The sequence below is a fragment of the Sus scrofa genome, chromosome 8 (assembly GCF_054392235.1).
Source record: "Sus scrofa isolate SSC_HxYL_T2T_F1_AM1 chromosome 8, Sscrofa_HxYL_maternal_Yorkshire_Landrace_v2.0, whole genome shotgun sequence".
NCBI classification, from domain to species: domain Eukaryota; kingdom Metazoa; phylum Chordata; class Mammalia; order Artiodactyla; family Suidae; genus Sus; species Sus scrofa.
Genome location: NC_139390.1, coordinates 142,668,856 through 142,691,329, shown reverse-complemented (window position 1 = coordinate 142,691,329; position 22,474 = coordinate 142,668,856). Strand labels below are relative to the sequence as shown.

At 47.0% G+C, this 22,474-nt stretch overlaps 1 protein-coding gene across 10 annotated transcripts in view; it reads right to left on the bottom strand.

Annotated features, from left to right (window-relative positions):
- RASGEF1B (RasGEF domain family member 1B) overlaps window positions 1-22,474 on the bottom strand; it is a 699,288-nt gene that overhangs the window by 330,017 nt on the left and 346,797 nt on the right. For 4 of the 10 annotated variants that reach the window (XM_084970673.1, XM_084970680.1, XM_084970674.1 and 1 more), the window contains one exon: window positions 10,203-10,256. The exons of the other annotated variants lie outside the window; for them this stretch is intronic. Coding sequence is in view for 1 of the 4 variants with exons in the window: in XM_021100305.2 (XP_020955964.1) it covers window positions 10,203-10,256 (54 nt within the window). In the remaining 3 variants the exon portion in view is untranslated. The remainder of the gene's footprint in view (window positions 1-10,202; window positions 10,257-22,474) is intronic. 10 annotated transcript variants of the gene reach the window in all.

The window sequence follows — 22,474 nt, the reverse complement described above, 5'->3', positions numbered from 1 at the left end:
CAAAAATCTGTGTTTTATTTGTAACTCAGGGTAGTTTTTTTTTTTTTTTTTTTTTTTTGGTTTTTTGCTTGTTTTTCAGGTGTATTGTTTGATGGGGAGGGTGCTGCTAATTATTATTGTTTCAAATGCATCGAAAAACATACATTAGGGGAGGTTATGCATGAAGCACAGACTTCAAAGGTCCTATTCTTGAAACCTGTTCAAATGCAGATGCAGAGCGATCATCCCATTTCAAAAGGGATTAGAGCGACTTATTTCTTGACCTTGGCCCTTAAGTCCCTTCCTTCCTATTAGCAATGTGACTGTCAGGCACAATGATGACACTACACAGACTATGGATCTAAACGTGCTGTTCATTCTGCAGTGAGTGACAATTAATGACAGCAGGTGCTGGGAGAGAATAAAGGCTGTGCTCTGGCATCGCCAGTGTGTCCTAAGCAGTAAGGCCCAATTCATGAAAATGCCCACACCTCAAAAGGCACAAGGTAATGCTACCGATTCTGCTGCTAAATTAAAAAAAGAAAGAATATGTCATTGAACTATAGCCTTAAAGATCACCACGTTTTATTTGCTATAAATTATGCCTCATCAAAAATGATTATAATTTGTTCGTTGATACTTGCTTAAGGTAGAAGATACACAAAAAGAGGCAATGAGTTACTTCTTGTCCCGGACTGTTCTCCACAGCCAGTTTTAATACTGTAAACTACGGCTACTTGGTTTGACCTCAGGTATATGTTCCCTGGGAACATTTCAAGATCACAAGGCCAAAAGCCAAAGACTCCCAGGCTAAGGATATACAATGATAACATGATGAAGGCATCACCAATATTCACTCTGTGCAATTACCTCCATGGCTACTGCGCTGAAAGCAAGGAGGCCAACATCTGTGCAGCACCAACCCAAACCCTCCGTCCACTGAAATGCCTCCTTTTAATGAAGAGAAAAGCCACAAGCCCATTTACAAAGGGCAGAGTCTTCCTCTTCCTTTCTTTTCCGTTTCAAGCCTTCTCCTGGAGGCTTTTGGAGGAATAATATCATGCCAAGCCTTAGGAATTAGCGAGCATTATTAAATGTCTACTATTTGTCTAAAATCGTGTCGTGTGCTGGAGATACAAAAAAAGTATATTCATTCCACTATTAGGAAGGTTCATGTTTCATTTTTTCAAGAAATGCTTTGCTTTTAGGAGCCGGAACCCACAATATTGAGCCCGAGCGCATTCTAACTATTAACAATGAGAGCTGCTAAGGATCAGAGACCCTACGAGGTCTATTCCTTTCGCGCAGTTACTCTTTACATTTTCCCCCAGTGCTGACGATGGCGAGTCTAGCGATGAGCTTACCTGCTACTGCTGCTCTTTTAAAGCAAAGAGAAGGTGGGGCTCAGAGCGTCAAAGCTCTACTTATTCTCAGCAACCACAGGAGTGAAATCGGAGTGGACACCTCGTACTGAGATACTCCTCGAAGAATTTTAGGTGGATCCCCACCTAGTCAATCCTTACGACAATTCTTAGGTTGATACGTTACTTGTCTCATTTTATACACGACTCCAGTGAGGCTCAGAGAAGCTGAGTGCCTTGGGAAAGTCGCAGAGCTCATGGATAGAGGAGCTGGGACGCCAGTCTGCGGTCTCCAGCATCTGTGCTCTTGGGAGTGGAAAAATGCAACCGTAAAAACCCAAACCGGGCTGCAGGGAGAGTGCATGGAGTCCAGAACCACCGATCCTCATCCCAAACACTGCAAACGAGCACGAAGAGCTCATTCTTTGCTGGGGGAGTGAGAGGAGGCGCGGGAGCGGGGAGGGTGGGCTGACCGCCAGGCTGCCCCTCTGCCCAAAGCGCTATCACTTCCCTTCCTGTAAGTTAGTGGCCTGTGTTGGCCCGTATTTAAAAGAGATAGAACTTGGCAAATATGTATCTATCACTCTTTATCCAGCAGAGAGCCCTAAGGCAAGTCAGCAGAAATAGCCCTCTGCCAAATGTGAAATTTCATTTCTTCCCAAAAAAATCTATTTAAGAAGTAAACAGCACTTAAATTCACTTGAAATGATACCCTTCACTGTGACTGCTCCAGAACATGGGTCCTGTCTTTCTCGGGGAGGGGAAACTGACATTTTCCCTCGATGCTGACAGCGCTGATCTGGTCCTTGTGCCCTTTCTCAGGGCATGGGAAGGAGCCACCGTGACCCACCAGCCTGGAAACTCTGCCAAGAGGCTGAGCGCCATGGGAATGTGCCCAGCCAGCTCTGTTGGAGGTCAGTGAACAGTCTAGACATTAAGTGTTGCTCTTTGAAAGAGGAAGCCAGATAGAATATAGTCTCAAAGGCTGAGGAACCAACTCTAAGTAAATATCTTAGCCACTGATACTACTATCTTGGGCTGTATTTACACAGAGACCCATTCATCAACATGGACGAAAAACTCCCAAAAGCTCGTTACTTTGTGGATTTTAATCACCTCTTCCTCAAGGAAAATGACCTTGCCTGAGTGAGTGAAGCACGCCTACGCCTATCGGAAATAAAAACGTCATCCAGCAGGCTAAGCGACACAGGCACGTGCTGTGGATACTCAGACGCCACCGGCAACGGTGGAGCCCAAGTCGAAGGCGCGGGCGAAAGAAATCGCATCCGACTCAGCCACCGACACTCCCACCCACTCCCACCATCCACGGAAGGACCCTCCGTCCCGCACGCATCCCCAAAGCAACACCTTTTCCTACGATGAGGATCCGTTTCCTAAATGTGCTATATACCAAAGGCTGTCATTTATGTGGATATCAGGAGTCCGGGAGAGCGAACAGAGAGAGACAAACAGAGAAACAAATGCTTTTCCCCCTCCACACACGGGCACAGGGTACCGGAAACCATCAAAATGACAGCTGATTTTAAACTCTCCAACCTGAAAAACCCATTTATATGACCACAGCTAAGGATTCTGCCTGGGAGTCTAGGGGCCACATGCAGATGGACGTCAGGGCAGGATAAAGGAGTGCATTTCAGGGTCCGACTGGAAAACCAGGTTTTCATTTCCAAGTCATTAGCGAAACAGGAATCTCTAACCTTTCACCCACCCCAGGGTCCACCTTATCCCCCACCGTCACCTCATCCACCACCCTCACCTACCTACCGCTCACCCCTCGCCTATCTCTGACCTGCGCTCCAGAGGTGGGGTTCAGGGCAGAGCAGGGAGCCTCGACGAAGGGGTGAGGCTATCTTGTTTGCATGTTACTTCTAATGAAAATGCTGGATGTTCAGTTGTGCAGGGCGAGACGGCACCTACACGAAACTGCTGACTCAACATATCTGGGGCCCACGGTTCTGCACAGAGAGATGCAAAAGCATCAAGACACAAAAGACACAAATAGCCATGAACAGAAGTGGGGGCAGCAGACATCCTGAAGCACGTGCCTGAGGATCGCTCTCCGCTGCTGTCCACACAACACACCCACCGCACACAGTGGAGGGGTGCAGAGGGAAAAAGAATCACAAGATCCGAATGAGGCCTATCCTCTAAGACTCGGCCCGGAGCTTAGCATGTGCCCTAGAGTGAGTCCTCTCTTGTCCTGAAATAATCCTTTTTCATCTACAAGATGCTCATAGTAACAGCTTCTTTGCAATAGTAGGTATTCAATAAATATTCCTGAATGACTGAACGAATTTATGCATATTACCTACATGTTTTCAGGTTTTCCAAATTAAGGAGTGAACTGGTCTTTGGCTGAAAATAATAGCGTTCTCACAGCTCTAGAAGATGGTGTTTGGGAAGTAAATCTTAGAATATTTGCTGTCTTTGGATGAACTAAATGCTTCAATCCCCATCAGCTCTCCATTAACACCTTACTTTAGTGCAGAAATTACCTTTATGGCAAACCCTGAACAAGGCCTATGAAAAGGAAACAAAAACGCTTTTTAGAACAAAATAGTTCCATAATATTTATGCTGATGGACGACTGCGGCCATAGCAGGTCCATTCATTAAACAGACTTTTGTTGAGTTCTTACTACCTGTGGGGGGGGGGGTTATTATTATTCCAGAACCAGTCGTGGTTGCTCTCCTCCAAGAGCTGACAGTCTGGGGAAAGCTGGACCCATAAATGAGGATTTAGAATCCAAGGGCAGAGGAGGTAACAAACACTAAAAGCGATGACTGGTGTCGGAAAGCCTGGATTCACATCCCGACTCCAACACCTGCTACTGGAGTGTTCTCCAGAAAGTTCTTCACCTCTAAATGGCAGTGAGAATATTACCTAACTCTAAGAACTGGTGCAAAAGTCTAAAGAGATAATTTGTGTAAAGCAATTCTCCCAGGGTTGCAAACAGAAACATTTGCCAAGTGGTGAGGTTACACTTGGGGTAACTACAAAATGTCATGAATCCAGGAGGTAAGAGCACTCATCTTTCCTGGAAAAACCAAGAAAGTCTTTGAAGACTCTTTGAAAAGAAAGTAGCAAGGTGAGGGGGTCTTTCCATGGGAGAGGAAGCTCTCCTAGCAGACAAGAAGAGACCACGGCCCCAGGACTCCTGGAGGAGATCCGGGAGGGGCGGCGCGAGATAACGGGGATGGCAGCGCACCTCACGCAGAGTTTGGGGGCCGCTGTGAAAAAACTGAACGCCGTTACAGGGTTTGACATACACAGATGTGCTTGTGCTTTGCTTTTTGGAAAGTAACCCATCATGTTTTGGAAAATGGAGTGGAGACGGGAAAACCTGGACTAAGGAAAGAGCAAAAGCAGGAAGCACGGAGTTACACAACCTTTTCTTTCTTTCTTTTGAGGGCCCCGCGGCATATGGAGGTGCCCAGGCTTGGGGTTGAACGGAGCTGCCACTGCCGGCCTACACCACAGCCACAGCAATGCCCGATCCTTAACCCACTGAGCGAGACCAAGGATTGAATGCGCGTCCTCCTGGACACTATGTGGAATCCTTAACCAGCTGAGTCACAGTGGGAATGCCTATTTCAACCTTTTAAAGCACAGATGAGGAAGCAAGGAGATAATGCAGAGAGTCTAGAAACATTTCAGGATGGACCTGATCGGAGCTGATAGCTAGTTGGATGTGGGAAGTCAAAGAGCGGCGTTCCAGATGACACCGAGGTTTCTAGGTTAGACCAGGGAAGCCAGTCACTGAAGTGCTGGGTGTCAGAGAAGAAACGGCAAGTCCAGGACGAGAGAGACCATGCGGACAAGATCTACTGACAGATAAACATGGTCCGTGGGACCTCAGGGGAGAAGAGACCTCTACTTAGTCACCAGCACAGATCCGGGCTTCGGAAGAGATTCCATTGCTTGGGACAAAGACTTGAGAGGGCTGTTCTTAAAATGGACTGTGTTTGAACAGGCAAGATCACCCAGAGATTGCTGAGCATGTGAACAGCAGTATCGAAGCTACATCTGGGCGGGGTGGCTGTAGATTCAATAGTATTGAAATAGCACAGTTGTGCAGACTCGAAGCTGGCTGAGTCATCAGGCCACCTCCCCCCACAAAAAAAGGGGGAGAAGTGGATGAACCAATTAGAGTCGTCTAGCGGCATGGCCCCTCTGGCTGTTTCTGTAACTCCCACCTACATGAGTGCTCTCCCTTCTTCCTTCTTTTTCTAGGGTAACTCATGTCCCTCCATCCGTCTAAGGTTTATTTTGGGCTCTGGCATCCGGAAACTTCCATCGCCCCCCAAACTCACTCAACAGATTCCCCCCCTCTTTTCTTAGGTCGTCCCCCGTTCCTTCCCTTGTCTTCTTTCTGACGGCATTTAGAAACACTTGCCTACGGGGAGGGTGGACTGGGACTTGGGGATTGGCACACGCACACCGTGGTATACGGGACGGATGGCCAACGGGGACCGGCTCTGCAGCACAGGGAGCTCTACTCAGTACTCTCTGATGACCCCCATGGGAAAAGAATCTGAAAAAGAATGGATGTGTGTACACGCATAACCCAATCACTTTGCTGTACACCGAACCTAACCCAACACTGTAAATCAACCACACTTCAATAAAGTGTTTAAAATGATAAAACAAACATGCTTGCTCCCATCTATCCTAAGAGACCCTTTTTCAACCTTATCACCTCATCCCTCTCCTCCCCCTTGCAACAAATTCCTTTAAAGGAGACTCTCTTCTACCACTCCTATTTCCTTCCCCACTCAACCCTAGATCTGCTGCAGTCCAGCTGCCACACCCATCACTGTGCTCTCACTAAAACCAAAGGCAACCTATGACATGGATAAAGCCAGTGGGTGCTTTTCAGTCCTTATTTTACTTAGCCTTTCTGCAAGAGGCTTTTTTCTTTTCAGCAACAGTCTTGCTATGGATTACCAATGAAAACTTTTTTTTCTACTGACTTGACTTCTGGGATACCACCTCCTTCTGGTTTCTTGCCACTTCCAGGGCTCTGTCTTCTCAGGTTCCTTCACAGGTGCATCGTCTTCTCCCAGCCCTCACGTAACAAGACTCCTCGATCTTGTCGACGCTCCTCCTTCTTACTCTCCACACCCTCCCTGGGCAACCGCATCCATTCCCACTCTTCCAATCATTCTCTACATGCATATTCCTCCCACAGCCGTAGCTCCAGCCCAGAAAGCTTTCCTGAAGTATAAATCTGCATGCCCAGATGCCGGCTGCTCATCATTACCAGGAGATCTCATGGACGCCACAAATTGGACACATACTCATTTGGCACCTACCAACCAAAACTCATCTGAGCTATACTAGCTTCCTCCCTGACCCTGTTCCTATCTCAGAAAACAGCACCCCAATTCTGCCAGCCGCCCATGGCAGCAATCAGGGAATCATCTTTAGCCACTTCCTCTCCCAGATATCCAAACTATTATTACGTGCAGTTGACTTTACCACCCAAATATCTCTTGATCCCCACTGCCATTATTCTGACTCTGGCCACTACCATCTCTTGCCTAGATCACAGCCTTCCACTTAGACTTTCTATCTAAAATCTTACTTCTTTCGTTCAGTAGCCAACTGATCTTAAAGGAAAAATCACATCACATCATATGTACCTAGGCTACCAAGTTCAAAGCCCTTTAAAAATTTCTTGGTACCCTTACATTAAATCTAAACTCTTACTTCGGCTTTACAAGGCCCTTGTCATCCGGCCACTCCCCATCCTCTATTTTAAGTCGTGATGTCCAGACATTCCAGACATTTTATTGTTCCCCACCTCTCACCTCCAGGCTTCCACACTTGCTGTTTTTCTGCCTCCGCCTTGTCCCCAGGTAGCCAAATCAGACTCGTTCCCTCTGCAGGAAGATCACTTCTTCAGGAAAGTTCCCCTCCCTAGATTAGGTGAGGTCCCCCTGGTATAGGATCTCAGAACCTCCCAATTAAAAAATCATTTCTTCCAGCACAAGTTTGCTATCCCAATATATCACGCACCATACTTGTTTAATAACCACAAGTTATATGAGGGCAAAGATCAGATGTGACTTGTTTGCCAGGATATTCCCATCATGCCCCAGAGCAGATGCTCAGGGAGCCCTTGTTCACTGGCTGAATGGACAACATGGATGAATGGGTGGATGAAAGTGAAGGCATAGAGATCAAGTACGTTACTCTAATTTGGGCATAACACAGAACTGGGGGAGGTAGCAGTCAGTTGGATAACAGGCCTGGGTTTATAAAGTCTCTCAATTGATGGACATTTTAAAAATGAATAAAAATGAACACAATGGCCTACATCCATACGAAAAGATTCATTTACGAAAATGTGAAAGAGATTCATGTTTCAACACCAGCTCATGCAAGACTGTCTTAAGGGCACATGCAAGGACATTAAACTTCATGTGGGCAACAGAAGGATATGACTAGTACATAGGATAGGAACGTGTGCCATCTTACGCTGAATTAGTAGGACCTTAAGGCTACACTCGAGAACGCCTACAGCTTAGCCTTTCCTCACAGACCGTGTCTTCTGCTGTGTCTGCCACACACCAAGTCTGTAAATAGATCTCACTGAATGAAGAGTGGAAAGCACAAGCCTGACATTGGTTATAAAGATTATACCAAAGGAGCTCCTGTTGTGGCTCAGTGGTAACGAACCCGACTAATATCCATGAGGACGCAGGTTCAATCCCTGGCCTCGCTCCGTGGGTTAAGGATCGGGCGTTGCTGTGGCTGTGGTGTAGGCCGGCAGCTGCAGCTCCAAATCAACCCCTCGCCTGGGAACCTCCATATGCCAAGGGTGCAGCCTTACAAAGACAGAAAATAAATTTTAAACAAGATGATACCAAAAAGAAAAAGAAAAAAGGATAACCTGGTCTAGAAGGCATAATAATAGGAGCTAATCTAGCCTTTACTACGCGTTGGGCACCGTCCTAGGTACTTTATGTGTGTTAATCCGCCTGCTGCCCCAGGTAGGTGTATAATCATTCTCCCCTTACACAGATGATAAAAGTGAGGCACAAGTAGGTCTTGTCACCAGCCCAAAGTCACATAAGTAACACGTGGCAGAGCCAAGTTTTGAATCCAGCCAGTCAGCTCTCAGTAGCCTCTTTGGAAATCAATCCTTATCAATGTCCTATTAGAAATAAAGAAGGAAAATAATTAGCCCTGCAGTGGGGTGGGGAGAAGACTCAGAAGAAAGCCTATTACCTGACTTCATACTTAAATCACTAGGCAGAAATCAAAAGGAGACTTTACTGGCTCAGGAAAGTGAAGAATGAACTCTCTTACACTCCGTCTTGCCAGGGAGCAGCCGGGGCCACTCAGTTCCCTGTCAGCAGAATATTCAGGTGGAGGCTGGAGGTCCGTCTCTAAATATTTTCGGCAAGTCCCAGGCTGGGGAAAGAGGGCTCTAGAGAACCTCTAAATTCCTTTTATTCTCTCAGATCTGTAACTTTGAGAATTCTCCATGGACCTCCCTCTCGGGGAGCCAAGAACAAGACAACAGCAGAACTCAATCAGGATGGAGACGTAACAGGCAATTAAATAACCTGCGTGGGAAAAGAATCTGAAAAGGAAGGGCTATATGGACACGCATAACTGACTTCCTCTGCTATACACCTGAAACACACTCAACTCTGTAGGTCAACTACTCTCCAATAAATTTATTTTTTAAAAAATGCTCAAGGAGTTCCCGTCATGGCTCAGCGGAAACGAATCTGACTAGCATCCATGAGGTTGAGGGTTCGATCCCTGGCCTGGCTCAGTGGGTTAAGGGTCCAGTGTTGCCGTGAGCTGTGGTGCAGGTCTCAGACACCGCTCGGATCTGGTGTTGCTGTGGCTGTGGTGTAGGCCGGCAGCTACGGCTCCGATTGGACCCCTAGCCTGGGAACCTCCATGCCGCGGGTGCGGCCCTAAAAAGACACACACGCACGCACACACACACAAACTCGAGATGACGGAACGGATGGCCGTGAGAACACCACCTTTAACGATGAAGAGCCCCGCTACCTATTTCCCTATTAAGCAAATTCGGAAACGGCAAACAGCCCAGCAAACAATGTCACGGTGTCAAATCCTTAGCAATGACAAGGAACTGATGCGGGAGGCCCAGGTCAATTCTTTCGGCACCTGGTTTTCCATATCAACAGAGAGTGTCAATGAATTTATTTGAGTTTTCAGACTGTGAAATCACTTCTTTCCCCTCAAGAAGGAGAAGATCTAGTTAAACCTGAGATTAAAGAGGCGGATAAAAGTGCCCCTGGACCGCGAAGGGCAGGAATTAGACACGCCGCCGCTGCTCCAGCAGGCAGTCTGCAGACAAGATCCATTAACCGGACGGCTCCCATCAGATGCCAGCGAGGCTAATCCTTTTGCAAAGCATGACAGCTTCTCAAACTTGACTGTGGTGAATCCAAACCAGATTTTTATGCTGTATGATCAGCTTTCGAAATACAAAATCATTTGTGTATTGTATTGGGTTTACTTTCATTCGATTTAAATTTGCAAACAAAGATATAGACGCCTGCCAGTGCAGCCTGCCCCAAACTCCCTTGATGCTCATCTTGCAGAATAAACCATCAGATAGTAGGGAGACAGAAACACACACTTCTTTGCAGGAAGACGCTATCAGATGATAACAGCGTTTCCACATCCTTAAAGAGAACCATTCAAATTTCCATCTCTGAGGAGAGACGACTGCAATGTGTCAGCAGAACATTCTCGTTGATACCACAACATTTCAACGGAATGTCATCAATTCTGAAGGCTTCTATGGCTCTGCCAGCAGGCTGGAATTCCCAGAGGCTGACTTACCTTTTTGCAGTCAGATAAGGACTTCTCACTGGCCAAAGGGCTGAAAATGGCCGTCTGCAAAACAAGACGGGGAAACCTCAGGAGAGCCGTCAAAGGGGAGTGAGGCTCCCCTGCCCCGCGCGTGTCCAGTCCAAGGCGGTTACCACCTCCCGGGACCCCACTGACTTCTCCGGATTTCGAAAAGTGCCTGTCCTTCGCTGCTCCCCCTGCCACCCTCCAAGCTGGAACCTTCCTCAGGGGCCAGCGACGATCTAGTGGGGAGGCAAAGACGCCCTTAGCTTCATTTCTCAAATAAAGGACCGCGGCCCGACGAGGTTCGCTGTCACACCTCAGAGACAGACGAGGGACGAAAGTCAACGCCGGGCCCGGCTTCTCCACCACACACGGCACTCTCTCTCCACCTTGGAGAGATGTGTGCGAACCAGCGAATGCCAGAATCTGTCAAAGAACACCTGCGAAGAGGCTGAGAGATGGAGAGGCGCGGCCCCTTCCAGGGGCTGGGCAGGCCTCGCCGGCGCTTCCAGGGCTTGTTGCCTCGTCCCCACGCTCAGCGGCTCTTCACTCCTTCTCCCCAGGGTTGACTTGTCAAATGTGCGTGTGGGCATTGTCTTGGCCTCATGAACCACTAAAAAAGGCACTTCGCTCCGGCCTTCAAGGCCAGTTGGGACTTACATGCAAGTTTGCTCCTTGCTCCTTGGAAGAATTCGACGGAGCCATGGTCAGCCACATCATTTTTGCAGTAAAATTTTCTACTTATTCTTTAATTAAAAAACTAATCTATATTCTTAATGAGTCAATCTCCTTTGCAACCTACCCTTCTGAGATAATCAGTGGTAAAAATTTGTGTTTATCCTTTCACATTTTTCTGATTTTTATGCAAATACATGCATCACATACAAATATTTACCACATATTAATTATATGCATTACATTATATATGCACATAGAGAAGTTTCTTTCTTTCTTGAGATCATACCATTCTACTACGACATCTTTCCAGTCAGTTCATAAAGACTTATAGATAGAAGAATTTTGGTGGGGAAAAAAAAGAGGAATAGCCAAGACTTACAGTTCATTCCTCTTATAGATATATAACATTCTACAATACAGATAAGCCATATTTTATGTATTTCTTCTTTATTGATGGATATTTGATGGTGTCCAGGATTTTATGCCTTTTTGTTGCCTTGCAATAAATATTATTTTATAGATATGTAATATATACACACATATGTATTACGTATATGTGTACATGTATGCATGCAGGTGTGCTCTGTATGTATATTTATACTGATAATTTAATTTTGTTGAATAGAGTCAAAAGAACTAAAAGAAATATATAACAAATAAAGACTTTGGTTAAGGCTTGAAGATCTAGCGTATATAAACTTTCTCCTACCCTCTCCTCACATAACATAAAAATATTTTTCAATGTGCCTAGGGTTTTGATTTGTTTGAGGGTAAGCACTAAAAAAAGTAAGAGCCAGCACATATTCTGGCCCAAAATAATACATAGTATTAAAGGATACGAAACACAGACATGGATAAATATACAAAAAAAAATCTTTAATGAAGAAAAATTAAGTTTAAGTTTTAGGTTGGGTGTGATCTTTAAATATAGATAGGTGGCAGGTTTTGTTTTGTTTTGTTTTGTTTTTTTGCCTTTCCTAGGGCCATTCCCGCGGCATATGGAGGTTCCAGGCTAGGGGTCAAATCGGAGCTGTAGCCGCCAGCCTACACCACAGCCACAGCAACATGGGATCTGAGCCGTGCCTGCGACCTACACCACAGCTCACGGCAACGCCAGATCCTTAACCCACTGAGCAAAGCCAGGGATCGAACCTGCAACCTCATGGTTCCTAGTCAGATTCGTTAACCACTGCGCCATGATGAGAACTCCCAGGTGGCAGTTTTTATTTGTGTTTTTATTTTGCTTGAGAAGGAAAAGATATATATTATTCAGAAAGCTCGAATTAAAAGGGGAAAAGAAGAAGGAGGGAAGAATTTTGGTGGGGAAAAAAAAGAGGAATAGCCAAGTCAAGATTGGCCAGTGAGGGAGTTCCCGTGGTGGCGCAATCGCAGTCGTAACAAACTCAACTAGTATCCACGAGGGGGCAGGTAGGATCCCAGCCTGGCTCAGTCAAGGATCTTGCATTGCCGTGAGCTTGTGGTGTCGTTCGCAGACTCAGCTCGGATCTGGAGTTGCTGTGGTGTTGGCGGGGCAGCTGCAGCTCCAATTCGACCCCTAGCCTGGGAACCTCCATATGCCGCGGGTGAGACCCTTAAAAAAAAAGGATTAGCCAGTGAGGAGAGAGAGAACAGCCAAAGACGCAGACAACTCATGCATGTTACAGTGACGCCCCACCTACCGTCTTCCCGCCAGATGCCTTCCCTGTGACCTATCAGCGTCTTTAGGCATTTGTACATTGAGCACCGCATCATGAGAGCCCAAAATGCTCCCTCTCCAGGAAGGGAAAGACCCAACAAGACTTGGTCATTAGTCCTATTACCTAGCCCAGCGCCTGGGACAAAAAAAGGTACCCACTAAATATGCACTGGATGCTAAAGTGCCCAAAAAAAGGAAAAGAACTGCAGTCCTTACCCCAAACAGCATTTTGAAAGCACAGTGGCGGAAAAGCAGCCTCATGCGTCATAGCATTTCAAAGGGAAGCCAAGGGAGAGACACACAAGACTCCTGAATAGTAATAAAATACATTTTCTATTTAGCATATATCTACTGTCTATTATCCACTGGTTTGGCTAAATCAGTTTTTCAGTGTCGGGCCCGTGAACATGCTGGACTGGATGAGCCTTTGCTGCGGGGAAGCGTGTGCTCTACTGTGCCCTGAGGGAGGCTTTGCAGCATCCCTGGCCGCTACCCCCAGATGCCACAGCACATTGCCCTCCCAGGTCAGTCATGACAATCCAAAAATGTCCCCTGCATGGGGGCGGGAGGGCAAAAATCAAGCCCCTTGAGAACAACAGGTCTAAGCTCTAAAGGAACTAGTTGTAAAAATGATCTTGGTTCCCCGGCCAGTGCAACCAGATGCTTTCCAGCAATCAGCAGTGGGGGGAATTTCTCTGCCTATTCCTGATTTCAAGTCTCACTCTCTGTCCTACATGGAAGTTAAAAAATCTAGAGGGAACACAAGTCCCAGCCACTGAAGACGCCATGTGGCTGCCTACGTGGGGGGAACTTGAGCGACTCTAATTGCATTTTTAACTAAGCTTAAGATACACCACTGGGGAGAGGAAATTAAGGAATCCACTGAAGAATTCAGACATGAGTGTCCTCAGCCCGCGGAAATGCTCTTGGAAATTAAACACCATCCGACCTTCAAAACCGTCTCAGGTAACCTGAGACACAGGTTTGGAAAAGAAATGAGAGAGTCAGAGGTGGGAGAGATGGCTTCACTGAAACAGTGAATACAAGCAGCTCCCTACCTTTGCAGCAAGGCATCATCTGGGTCCAAAGACAACTACACAGTGAAACTCAGGACGCGGACTGAGTGTGAAAGAGGTATGGCACGGGTCAACGAGAGTCTGTATCCTTAATTTGGCCATTTTCTAAGGGGATTTTACTTATTCGCTTGGTCAGTCTCCTTTCGTTCGGCGGAAAGCCTTTAGCTGCACTCCCGTCTCCGAACTGCAGCTATTGTGAACGCATTTGGGTGGGCTTTCTAAGCCTTCCAATAGCACGTTCACTTTAATTACTGAAAACGAAAGACTCAAAACATGGTGACTTACCATGCTGTGACCTTCTTGATTGCTACATCAATATTTTTCTACTAAAGAGGAAACTCCTAATGAGTCCCCTCCACCAGCGTTTGCCTGATGCTGCGTTGTCACAATGAAGCACCGTGACTTTTTTTTAGAGCAGTGACTTCGAACGCTGTTGGCAGGGTGACCAGCATGGGGGGAGCAGTATTACACAAGGTCGGTTGCAGCAATTTCCCAAAATGAATCGAGGAAGGTGAGTTCCCACTGTTGTCCATTTATATACCGATACCTGAAATTTCACTTCTTAGAGTTCTGTTTAGCATAAGGCTTTGGATTCTAACAGACAAATAAATCCTCGAGGGAGGCTAGGGTTTAAGAGTTACCCAAAAGGGGGAAATTGGAAATTTCACGTATTATAATTTGTCAGTCTGTGACACCTTGGAGGCAATGAATTTCTTCGTTCTCTTTCCTCCCAGCAGACTCCTCCTGTCTTTTATTAATTTCGAAGGCAGATTTCGATAGGAGAGAAATGAAGACATGTCATAAAGACCTCAGACAATGGCGACAGGAAAAGAGGGCACAGGTCACAGGTCGGGCTCCCTACAAAGCAGGCTGTGAGATGGAGATAAGCACACAGGAGGTTTAGCGCGGGGCGCTCGGGGATCTCCACCCAGAGAAGGGAAGAGATGGGAGGGTGCAGGACTGAGTGAAGGGAGGTGCTGGGCTCTGGTGCAAACTCCACAAAGGTCTCCGCCATCCAAATGGGGCGCTCCAAAGCTAGGTTAGGCTTGTCCTAAGCTGGGGCAAGGGAAACAGCTGCCTTGGGCATGATGGGGGCACGGTCCTAAGCACGATGCCTCTTTTCAGCCAAGGGCAATCCCCCGAGAGGGCTGACAGCTGAGGGCCGTGCGCCAGGCCATCTGCGAGGCACACTGTGCTGCCCACCACAATACACTTTACTGTGCCAAGGTTTGCCAAGGACAGATACTAGCTATGGCCGATGTGCTCTGGTCGAATAGGACCCCTTATTAGAGCTTCCACATCTGCTGGCCTTCTAGGATGGAGTCCTTGGACAGATACACAAAATGGACCACTTGCTCAAGAGTCTGGGCGTTTAATTCTCAGCTTTTCCTAACAGACCTCCTTGTGTGTTTAAGACAGACTGCTGGCCTTGAGGTCTTGAATTCTTCCTTATGAAACGAGAAAGTCGCTATTCTTTCCCTTTTAGGTCATGAGAGCCCCGGCTGGTTGGAAGAAAACGGGTCTGGTTTGGTCGGCCACCCTGCTCGGCAACCAGGGAGCACACTGCCCACGTCGTCCCCCCGTCCTCCGAGGACAGAACCTTTGGCTGGATAACACGGGCAGCCCAGCTTATCTCCAGAGGCAGAGAGAGTTTTTCCGGGACTCACAAAAGCATGACTTATAAAATGTCTTTGTACCTGACTTAGAGATGGACATACATTCAATGTTGACAGATATATATTAAATATATATATTGGAGTTCCCGTCGTGGCGCAGTGGTTAACAAATCCGACTAGGAACCATGAGGTTGCGGGTTCGGTCCCTGCCCTTGCTCAGTGGGTTAATGACCCGGCGTTGCCATGAGCTGTGGTGTGGGTCGAAGACACGGCTCGGATCCCGAGTTGCTGTGGCTCTGGTGTAGGCCGGCGGCTACAGCTCTGATTGGACCCCTAGCCTGGGAGCCTCCACATGTCGCGGGAGCAGCCCAAGAAATGGCAAAAAAAAGACAAAAAAAGAAAGAAAGAAAGAAAGAAAGAAAAGAAACAGCAAAAAGACAAAATAAATAAGTAAATATACATATATATTATACTAAGTTACCGACACGTATATTAAACGATGGTTCATTTAGAAGACTGGGGTGCTTAAATATGTCTTTCTTAAGTGAACATTACCAACCATTTGTAGGAATTTCCCAAGTGGGCAAAATGGCCACATCGACCCAGAAGGAAGAGTGGCTTGGGACAAACAACTGAGACTGATAAGGCCTCGGTCACAGAACCCAGATGGAGGACCAGTGACTAATGGTTCCTCTAGTCCAGCCTACAGACAGAGGCTTCCGGAAGGGCAGCCGCTCGCCGACCCTCCTGGTGGGGGTGTTTTACAAAGGGACTGAGTACGGGGAAGAGGCTCCACGTGTTCCACGCGCCTGTTAAAGGGAGAGTTTACCTCTCAGGGTGATTATAACGCTGGTTCTTCCCATCTACTGGGTTTAGAAAAAGAACAGAAATAGACGCACTCTGCCTCTGCTGAGCCAACCTCCGCCACGTAATGTCTATAATTAAGATGTACGTTTTTAAAGCGGCAAACATATGACACTCGATTAAAGTGCAACAAAGTCAGGGGTGAGAGAAGAGAATTACATTAAGTACTGGATTATAAAAATCAAGGAATTCAGAAGCTGAATCTCTGAGACAGGTGGTAATGCTATGAAATTTTATTTCAAGTGTCAGTTGCTTGCGTGTGCGTGTGTGTGTGTGTGTGTGTGTGTGTGTGTGTATTTCACTCTCAACCAAATATCACCAAACAGAAGCCAACTAGTTTTGATAAACGGTCAAATGCGGCTGAAAACTAAGAACCATCCAAAGGAAGGTTGCCTGCATAAAGCACCTCCATTTGATACCTGCACTTTGCATCCACAGACAACTGGCACGGCTCAGGACCAGACCCACTCATTCACATCACGGACAATTTGGAAGTCTCTTACACTTGAATCAATGGGTCCCCAAAGCGCACACTACTTGCATGCGTTCTTAGATGTTTTAGTTGGCCAATTTTAGGATTTCTAGACAAAGTATAGTTTTCCATTTGTCTTCATGCTTCAATAGACTAGTATTGATACATGGGCACTCAAAACAGCAGGATCCCCTCCAGGCAAAGTGTGGCATTCATATTTATTTTTTTAAACTGCCAAATTATAAAACACAACCAGCTAAAGGGAAAAAATTATACCCCTGAATAAATGATAAAATTACAGTGTTTTCCTGTCGTCCATGAATACTGAAAATTTCAATTAGCCAAGTAAAAAGCCATTGAATATGCCAGCAGGATTTATATCCCAGAATAATGACCATCATCTGCATCCTATTTAGCTAATGAAGGCTTGGAACACTTGTGGATAATTAAGGGAAAGCGGATGGGAGGAAATTCGAACCATGGAAGGATCCAATCTATTTATGTCTGCATTTAAAACTAAACATATCTAATAGTTCATTCAATCAAGGCATAATGTCTGCTCATTTGGAGTAAGATAGATGCTCATAAGTTAAGCAGGCAGGTTAGCTCCCCAAACCCCAAATTCCTTCCTCATTCATTCATTCCATAAAGACTTACGGAACACCTACCACCCACCTCTGCCCTTGGGGATCAACCTGGCAGCATCACCATTTCCTTAATGCTTTTCCCACCCCTTGGCCTCGCCCATCTTAAATACGTGTAGCACTCTGGTGGTCCCTTTACTCAAGCAACTGCCATCCACCTGTCGAGACAGCCACAGCATAGCTGCAATCCTGGGGTGACAGGGAAGTACAGGGAGTGGGGTGGAGCACCTGGCTACTCTAAGACCTGTCAGAGCACTTCAGGGGTGGGCCCCAGACTCCTTAACAAGCGAGATTCGGGTGAGGAAGACTAAAGACTGTCAGGGGGAAGAAGACGCCTGCTGTTCAAGGGGAGCTGGGACAGGAAGCAAGCTCAGCACAGCTCCACTGAATGTCACTGGCTAGTTTACCAGTCATCCCATTCAACCGCTACTGTGGCACTTAAGCAGGGACCACCTTCCTGGACCCCAGCATATCTCAGGGGTGCTTTAGGACCTGTGCTCCTAGCATCTATGCCAGTGCTGAAAATGGCACACCTAGCTGGCAGGCATGTTCTAAGAAATCAATGGATAGTGGCAACTCGGTCTTGGGTGCACATGTTGCGTCTTTCAGAATCCCTTTGACGTCTGAAAGAGAAGCAAGGTAAAGGGCATCAGCAAAGTCAGAGCCCACACACGCCCAGCTGGATCGGACTCTAAGCCAAGCCGTCTCAGGTTTTAGTGGCAGGCACCCCCCAGAGGTCTTGTTAAAACGCAGATGACGGGGCCCCACCCCAGAGCTTCCAGTGGGGGTGGGCGTGAGGAGACGATAAGCGTTTGCATTTTTAACACGTTCCTTCCCTGGTCTGGGAACCACACTTTGAGAACCAGTGGTCTAAGAAATACCCAAAGCAAATTAACGGCAAAGATAACTACCCTTTCAGGACCTCACAACGGAAGGAAAGTATCTCTGACTGGAATCTCCATAGCTTAATTTCAATTATGACAATAGTGATAATGCCTTTTGGTGTTTATGTACAACTTCCAGTTGCTAAAGCCCCTTGACATACACTGTTGCACCTGAACTTCCAAGCAACCCTATACAGTCATGTTTCACCCACTGCAGGGCCCCAGTACCTTAGGGAGGCTAAGCGATGCGATTTGCCGAAGTTTTCTTAGCTAGTAAGTAGTCAAACCAAGACTCGGGTCACTGGCCTTCGGAAGTGTTTCTGGGGTAAACTGTGTCATGAGCATTGTCCTCTGAGAGCATCAGGGTACAATCTGAAACTTAAACTTAAAAATGAACAAAGCAAAATGGCTCTAGTTTCATAATATCAATGCCAAAGGTTCTTTACCATTAAGTAAATACTAACTTCTTACTCAGCACCATTTATAAAAGCTGACGATTCTCTGCTTTCATGGTGCATTTTATAAAAGAGATCTAAAAGGCTCCTTTAAAAGGGCGAAGTAGAACAGAGTCTGAGAAATACGTAAATAAAGACCAAATACAAAGTTAAGGTCAGTAGCAACTGTGTTCGCCAGGAAGAGAACACTGTAGGGAGAAGAGGGGTTACTTTCTTGTGCGGATTCCTGGCTCCTGCAGGAAGTGGATCTTTGATGTTTCCACCAGGTTAGCATATTTGGGGTTGATAACCAGCAGGAAGCTCTGAGTCTGCAGGGAGCAGAGGGAACTCCACGGCTGACAAGCTGCACAGAGATGAAATGACAGGACCGGGGATGTCCTCCCCCAGTAGCGCCCACCAGAACCCCGCAGAGAGGATGACCCTTGTCCTCTGCTGCGCCCTCGCACACCCCTGACCCACGAAGGTCCTGCAAGAACAGCTAGATGCTGAGCTCTGCCGCAAGCAGGGGAGAAGCTGTCAGAACACATTTCTTGCACCTGACCACTCGATTTGAATGTAACCAATTAGTGCCAGGAAAAGAGAGCAGAGCCACCAAGAGCCTCAAAGAACACACAACAAAATGCACCTATTGGAACAAAAGGCACTGGGGGCTGTCGGGCTTCATCCCCCAAAGCTGCAGACCAAGCCTCCCTGAAAGCCATGGCTTGAACACTTTCACATAACAAGGCCAGCCGTCCCTCCTCAGGGCTGTCCCATCGATGCTCCCAGAGCAGAGGGTGCTCATCGGACATGGCAAGTGCTGAAGGGAAGAGAGATGGAAGGAATTAAGGCAACAAGACAGGCAGGATATTTCTCTACATTCCGACTTGAAAAGAATAGGGAGGAAACACGATACCACGATTATCTGTACATTAGCACCTATAATTTTTGAGTCAATAGCTGCAATATTTGAGAATTTAGATCTTTAAACCCCTCCAAATCTCTCCTGACCCTTACACAAACCCCTCTGATGGAACTTATCACAGCAGGTTCACCTTCCGCATTGCACCATAAGCTCATTGAGGCCAGAAGCCAAGGCTTAATCACTTTTGCATGTTACACTTTGGCACAGTGATGGACATGGGGATAAGGACTGGGTAGAGGCTGCAGAAATGTCTGCTGATGCATCATGAAGGACGTAAAGGAGGCAAGAAGGTGGAGACAGACAGAAGCAGGGAAGGAGGTATAAGGGGAGGTGCCGGGGAAAGAGGGAAGGACGATGATAATGTGGGGATGACGCCCTAGAGCGGGAGAGTGCTGTGAGCTGAGCGCCCTAGAAGAGAGGTTGGCCATCCTGCCCCTGGTACCTGTAAATGTGGCCTTGCTTGGAAATGGTCTTTGCAGATGGTACAGTTAGGATGAAGTCATTAGGGTGAGTCCTGAGCCAGCACATATGACGTCCTTATAAAAATGGGGACATCTGCAGTTCCCATTTGCCACTTACAGAGTTAAGAACCTGACTCGTCTCCATGACGATGCGGGTTCGACCCCTGGCCTCACTTAGTGGGTTAGGGATCCGGTGTTGCTGTGAGCTGTGGTGTAGGCTGGCAGCTGCAGCTCCGATTCAACCCTTAGCCCGGGAACTTCCATGTGCCTAAGGTATAGCCATAAAATAAATAAATAGATACATACATAATAAAGATAAAATGGGGACATCTGGACACAGACACACACAGAGGGATGATGCGTGAAGACAGCCAAGAGATGATGGAGGCAGAGAGCGACGGGCCGGCTGCAGACACGAACAAAAGAACACCAAGGATTGTGGGGTCCCCGAAGCTAGGAAGAGCCAAGGAAGGACCCTCCTCCGAGTCTGACCCTCCCTCCTGACACCTTGATTTTGGACTTCTGGCCTCCAGAACAGTTAGACAATACATTTCTGTTGTTTGCCGCTGCCCAGTTTGCACCATCTGTTGTGGCAGCCTACGGTCGCCTTAGCAAACAATACAGACGGACTGTACCACGCGTCTCTATTTACTGATCATCTATCACAGTGGCTGACAAAACTTTCCTAAAAAGGGACAGATGAGGAAATATTCTAGGCTCTGTGGGCCATAACGTCTCTGTCCCAACAACCCGACTCTGCCGCTGTAGCATAAAAAGGCTCATACCAATGCTCTATGATACCAACGTGTCTATGCAGTCTAAACTACGACACGAATGACCTGATCTGCAAAACAAACTCACAGACATAGAGAACAGACTTGTGGTTGCCAAGGGGAAGGGGGCAGGGGAGGGAGCGACTGGGAGTCTGGCATGAGCAGGTGCAAATTATTACGTATAGAAAAGATAAATGGCGAGGTCTTGGCGTATATAACACAGGGAACTATATTCAATATATTATACTTAAAAAACCACAGTGGAAAAGAAAATGAAAAAGAATGTGTGTGTGTGTGTATATACATAACACACACACATCTACACCTACATACACATAGAGAGAGAGAGATCTGTATTGCTTTGCTACATACCAGAAATATAACATTGTAAATCAACTACATTTCAAGAAAAAATAAATGAAGTTTTAGAAAATGAGGACAAAACGGGGTAACAGACAGGGTATAAATGAGTCAATCTGTCTGTGTTCCAGTATAAGTTAATTTCATAGACACTGAACTTTGAATTACATTTAATTTTTATGTGTCCTGAACTAGTCTTCTTTTGTTTTTTTCCAGCTATTTAAAAATGTAAAAACTACTCTTGGCTTGGAGGTCACACCCAGACAGACAGCAGCCAGGTCTGGCCTGCAAGCTACAGTCTGTCTGCCTCAGGGTACAGATCCAGGAATCAGAAACACCTGGCTCGAGTCCTGATGCCCCTGATTATCATTCTTGTAACCTTGATTAAGTCACTGAATTCCATCCTCGAAGAGCGTAATAGCCTTTCCCTTAGCTACCTGGAAGGCTGTGAGGATGAGATGAAAGTCACATACTTTAGAATGCGTGGCATGCAGCGAACAGAACGGCTGCTTTGAATGACCGAGCTCTGTCTGACGCTCCAGGAGTAGTAGTAACACCAAGGCCAGGGTGCTGATCCGTGGCTCTGGGTCATGGAGCCTGGGCAGAGGGGCAACGAAGACATAAGCCCACAAGCCCCTCACTCACTCAGGTCTCGGATGGAGCAGGAAGAGGACAGGAAGATGCCTACCGCACACAAAGCCATGGGCAGGCGAAGGACGTTCTGGGGAGTAAAGAGCAACTCCAAGCCAAAGGTTCATTGTCTTTGGCCTCATCTGACCTGGGGCTACTGCCAAACCAAGAATTTCTTTGAGGGAATGTTCTAGACCAGGACAGGCCTGCTGCCGAGAGGCTGTACTGTAACTCAGTTCCCTGGATCATCATTCTAAACAAACATTCATCATCCACTAAAGCTCCTCTGGCCACCCTGAGCCCGTGTCTATGGTGCCAACAGTGGACAAAGCCAGAAATATTACCCTGCACGCAGAAGAGTCTTCACACTTCGCCACTGTTAAGGAACTGGAACCCTGCCACCAAGCTCTCTGGGGGCGAGCCTAGAGTTGACAGCTCCAGATTTTCAGGTCTGGCACAAGATGAAGCCCAAGAAAGCACCAAAGAATAAAGCAAATCGTTCCCAGGAGGAAACACCATTTTGCTCACGTGGCACAGGGCTGCAGACCTCGCCGGGGGAGCTGAGCTGAGCTGAGCAGACCCTTCCCAATCAGCAGTACGACTGCCATGGCCAGGAGTCCTTAGAAAAGTAGAGATTTTTCCTCCAAGTAAATATTCAGCTTCTCCTTCTTCCCTGAGACCCCGCATCTCCCTGCTACACACAGAAGTGTTGTCACTAAACCTATCTCAGGGTCCGACCCCTCGTGC